Below are 4999 nucleotides of genomic sequence, written 5' to 3' on the forward strand. Positions count from 1 at the left end.
GCCCGCCCCTTTGCCGAATCCCCCTAGCCCGGCGGGGTGAGAGCCAGGGGTCCTGCCCAGCCCCACCCCTCCAAAACTGGTGTGGATTGATGTCTCCATGCAGCAGCCTTGCCCCCGTAGCATGCGGTGTGCCCATCCCGTAGGGGCATTGCTGGGGGTGGCATGGCCTTTGCCACCGAGAGCGCTGGCCGTGCCGGGCGACCCGATGGCTGCAAACTCGCAGCCCCGGGGCAGCCGGGAAAAGGGTGAGGCCGGGCTTGGGCTGGCGGAGGCCAAAGAACAAGGCCAGCTGCCCATGGACGTGGCCACCTCCCATTGGCGCCTCCTGGCCTCTAATCTTGTTTTATGGCTGTTGACGGGCTGAATATCCTCCTTGTCCAAGAAGAGCAAACAGAGAATGAGGATGTGAGATAGTGCCTGGGACAGCTGGCATCGGTGCCCGACGCTCTCCTCTCTCCATCCCATCATTGTCCCCCAAGTCCTGCAGGGCACCGATCAAGGGCCTGCCCTCGAATCCCTCCCCAAAATGGCTCCTCAAGCCCCAAAATGTGCCAAGCATTGCCTGGGAAGAGGCGGGAACATGTGTGCCGAGGTGCCCAGGAAGGGCAGATAGTCGTGGGGGGACACCTGAGGCAGGATAAAGTCCTCATGGGTGGAGGAGATAGAGGAACAGGGGCAGGATGAGGTGGCATTGTGGAGCGGGGGACAGAGCAAAGGGTTTTTTCCTGACATTGCAACAGCGGCTGCACCTACTGCTGTACCCTGGTGACCCCGCGCTCACCGGGCTGCCTGTGCTGCCCACAGCGTGGGACCACCGCCTCCTTGCACCCCTGTGAGGGGATGTGAGGTGTCAGGAGCTAAAACAAGCTGGGGGAGGCAAGAGAAATGGAGCTAGTGCCATATGGGAAAAGGGATGGGACTGGATGGGCCACCTGCCCAAAGAGCTGGGCTGGACTGGAGAAACTGGGGTCCACTTCTGCGTGGTGGCTCCAGCGTGGTGTCCACGCCAGGGGCTGGGTCTTCCACGCACATCCTCCTCCCTCGCCTGGCTTTGCCTGCCTTTGACGTCCAATTTTGTCATTGCCACATGGGGACTGGCTGGTAGCATCCTGCCCTAGCAGGGGACTGGGTGGTGGCAGCCCAGCCCCGGGCATCACCATTGCCTGCAAGGTCTTGCTTAAGGGGGAAGCTCGAAGGGGAAGAGAGTCCTGGGGCGGGGATGAAACATGCATGTCCCAAATTCACTTGCTGCACTGGCGTGCCCATGGGTGGGCAAGGGGCTGGGCTGGAGGGAAGATGCTCCGCCGCCCGCCTGGAGAGGCTGCGGGTGCCGTTGACAGGATGAAATTCCAACTGATACCCTAATCTGGCGCCTGCCTGTTTGCACAGCAGGGTAAAAGTCCAGTGAGCTGTGGGCTGTGCCCTTGGGTCCCTGCCGCCCGTGTGTGCACAGGGAGCCGGCGCTGGCGGGAAGAGGCAATAAATGTGCCCACACGCCCAGGCACCCCTTCCCCCAACACACACACACGCCCCTTGCTCGGGTGACGAAATGCATCTGCTGCGTCCTCACTCCTGTGTCCTCCCCTGCCTCCCTCCAGCCATCATTTGGGCAGGGGTGGGTGAGCCTTGCGGGGTCCCTCCCATGCCGGGAAAGGGGCTGGTGGACCCCATGTCCCCACCAGCTTTGGGACCTTTGGTCCAAACCTCCAGGACACGTGTCACCTTGACGGTTGCACCTCTGGCAGGTGACGGGCACCCGGTTTTAGCACCTGCAGCAGCTGCCTCCCAAGTCCCATGGACCCACATGGAGCATGGTCCTTCTGGGGACAGCGTGGCCCCACGGCCGGGGGACCCTGGGGACTGCCCCAGCAAAGCATCTCAGTTTCTTCCTCTTCCTTCCTCTGCGCTTCCCACCGGCTCCCGGCTGCACCCCTCCTCAGAGGAATGTTGAAATCATGATCAAAATAAAGCCACGCACACCAGGTGGCCGAAAATGCCGCCGGGCTGCCAGCAGCCTCCGGCATGGCACACTTCCCGGCGGTGACTAACCGGAGCGTCGCTGCCGTTGTTGCCTTCCTCGTGCCTTGCGGAGCGGATCTGGGCACGGTCCCATCTTGCTGTCAGCCACCTTCTCGCCTCTTCCCAGGCGGCTGCCGCCGGGATGCGGGTGGGCTGCCCGAGCGGGGTGGGCAGGGGTGTTTCCCCAGCCTGAGGGCTGCCCTCTCTTTTCCCACCCATGGCAGGCAGCGCAGGCAGTCCCAGTGCCCGTCGGGCACTGCATTGGGATGGCGAGAGGCGTCTTTGCTTTCTTGCAGCCCTACCACCCCGGCGTGCCCGTGATTCAGCCCACGGGAAGGGGAAAATTTACTTGATATCCCACCAATGGCCCAGCAGTGGGGTGGGAGAAGGCAAAGCTTGCTGGAAAACACTGGCAAGCCCCATGTGTGCTTGCTAGTGCGGGGACCTTGGGCATCAGGGCACGGGGACAGCTGGGCAATGCCGCTGTCCTCTGCCTGAGCTCTCCTGGGTTTTCTGGGGTCCCTGGACTGCACTGGTCCTCATGGGAACAGCCCCCTGGCTCCCACTGCCTCTGGCAGGCGCTGTTCCATGAGGTGGGTCTCTTGCCCACTCCAGGGCATTGCCAGACTCGAGCCAGCTCTGCAATGAGATGCTGGAGCACCCCAGACACCCAGGGTAGGGTGTCTACTCTTGGGTGGTCCCGAGAGATGGAGAGCTGATGGTTCTCCCAGAGCAGCACCAAACCAGAAAAGGGATCTCCGGGCACAGAGCATCCCACCGGCAGTGGTATTAACACGGACATTTCAGGGTCACATCAGCCCTGGGTGTCTCTGCTGGTAAATACTGCCCTGGAGACAAGAAGTCAGGGGCTTGAAGTCCACCTAGGGAAGGTTTGTGCAGGGCTCAGTCCATGCTGGCGACATGGGGTTGGGGCAGCCGTAACAAGGTGGCACCAGCATCTCCCCACCTATGCCGTGACGGTGGTCGTGGGACACTTCTCTTTAGGTGGATCCTGAGTGAAAAATCCAAAGGGGTGATTCATATCACACAGGCAGGAAAGGCAAACAAAGCATCCCTGCCCTGAGCCGGAAGGGTGAGGCTGGGACAGTGCCCAACATGGCCCCCAGCCACCAACGTGGCCATCTCCAGGCTCAGAGTTCCCTGCTAGCATCCCGGCAGAGGGAGAAGTTGAAGGCAGGTAAATCCGGGATGGGTGAATTCCCAAAGACTCTTTTTTTTTTTTTTTTTTTTTTTTTTTTTGGGGGAAGCTGGGAGTGTGTGGAAAAAAAGATGTTTGTCATATTATATAGTTTGCTCCTTCCTCTTTTCCCGTTGGGAAATCTGGGTAAATGTTAGCTCTGAAAGACCCACTGTGCAAACACTGAGCCACTTCATCACGTTGGATTCTGCAGAAATGCGTCTTTATGCTCGGGATCCGTTTCCTTTCAGGGAAAATTTTTGGAAGTGGTTGGAGGGCTGTAGGAACACGACTGCCATTAGATGTCAGGGAGATTTGCTCTTACATCAGGCAGGCTGGGTCCTCTCAGTCCCAGCTCTGTCATTGTCCTCTGCATCCCCAGTGCTGCCTGCTCAGCCTTAAACCTGAGCAAAGCAGCTGGGGACCGGTTTGGGACAGGTTGGAGCACCATAGGACATTTGCAAGGAAAAAGGACATACACACCCTGATGGACTGGGCACAGTCCAGGGAGAAAGTGAAGGGCAAGAGGGTATTTTCAAGGGAACGAGGCATTACTGTGGGTCCTGAGGCAGACAGCAGGTCTCCTGGTACCACACCGGTCCTGAGGCATGCGGGGTTGTCCCCTCTTGCAGCCCCACAGGGGACGTTTCCCACCATGAAAGTGGGAGAAGAAGCCACAGGTCATCTCTCTGCCACTTCAATGGGGATTTGACTGTGCATGATGGAGAAAATCCCGCATCTCCCTGGGCTTTGGGGCTGTAGGGTCACACTGCTGACCAAACAGGGATGTCTGAAGCCTGGAGATGTGACCTGTGCTCCAGCATTTGTCCCATGATGGGCTGGACTCAGTTGCTCACCCTGGAGCCTGCCTGAGGACTGCTCTTGTCCCCAGCACGGTGGGATGTGCTGGTCCTACCCAAAGGGACCGATGGCTGTTGGGCATCCCCCTCCCCTGGCCTGGGGACTGAGCTCGGGCAGCATGGGGAGAAGCCACCTCTGACCTGCTCAGGCTCCGGCTGTGTCCTTCCATGGGAAAATCAGCTCAGAGCCGGAGAGAAAGATGCTGGGAGCTTCTAGGACCTGCACTTGCACTGCTGCCACTGCTTCTTGGGGCACGTGGGGGCACCCCGGGGTGGCCAGTGGCAAGGTTCCTGCAAAATCAGGTCCATCCCTAGGGAGACCTGATGCATTCATGGCATGAGTGAGTAAGGCAGCAGCCGTTCCTCCTCACTGCCCCAGTGCGGGGCTGAGGTCCTGGACCACCACCCCCCTCTCCCTGGCAGGGGTGCGTTTGACAGACAGCCTTTCTCCAGCCTGCGAGAGTTGTCTCCTCCTCCCTCCCTGCTCAGCACACGGGCATCCTCAACTCCAGGCAAACCTTTCCTCCAGCCCCGCTCCCTCCGGTCCCCCCTGCCTTCCTCCTCCCCGCCAACCCAGCCGGCAGGAGAGCGGTACCCCTCCTTGCTTGTTATCGCTTCGCCCGCTCCCCCTTCTCCCTCCCTATCGCCGGAGAAAGCGAGAGGAAAAAGTGTCGGAGCGGGGAGCACATAGCAACAGGATTCTGGGATGAAGAAGATTCGGCAGCAGCATCTCCGGGAGGTGAGAGCCGGGAAGCAGGAGTGCCCCCCAGGACGGGGAGCTGGGGAGCTGGGGGGGTACAGCATCCCCATCCCCCCATTATCCCCTGCCCGGGGAGCCTCCGTGAGCAGCCGGTGGACTTTTCCCAGGGAGGGATTGCAAACGGGGACAGCGTGGGTGCGTGGGGCCGAAGCGGGACGGAGG

The 4999-nt window shown here is 60.4% G+C and overlaps 1 protein-coding gene across 1 annotated transcript in view; it reads left to right on the forward strand.

The window, feature by feature from the left end:
- The first annotated feature begins 4732 nt into the window (after positions 1–4732).
- Positions 4733–4999, forward strand: part of SLC6A7 (solute carrier family 6 (neurotransmitter transporter), member 7) — a 13129-nt gene continuing 12862 nt past the window's right edge. Inside the window, exon 1 of the mRNA XM_009892586.1 lies at positions 4733–4816. Coding sequence (XP_009890888.1) covers positions 4784–4816 — 33 coding nt within the window. The 5' untranslated portion in view covers positions 4733–4783. The remainder of the gene's footprint in view (positions 4817–4999) is intronic.

The sequence above is a fragment of the Charadrius vociferus genome, unplaced genomic scaffold (genome assembly GCF_000708025.1).
Source record: "Charadrius vociferus isolate BGI_N301 unplaced genomic scaffold, ASM70802v2 scaffold529, whole genome shotgun sequence".
Classification (NCBI taxonomy): domain Eukaryota; kingdom Metazoa; phylum Chordata; class Aves; order Charadriiformes; family Charadriidae; genus Charadrius; species Charadrius vociferus.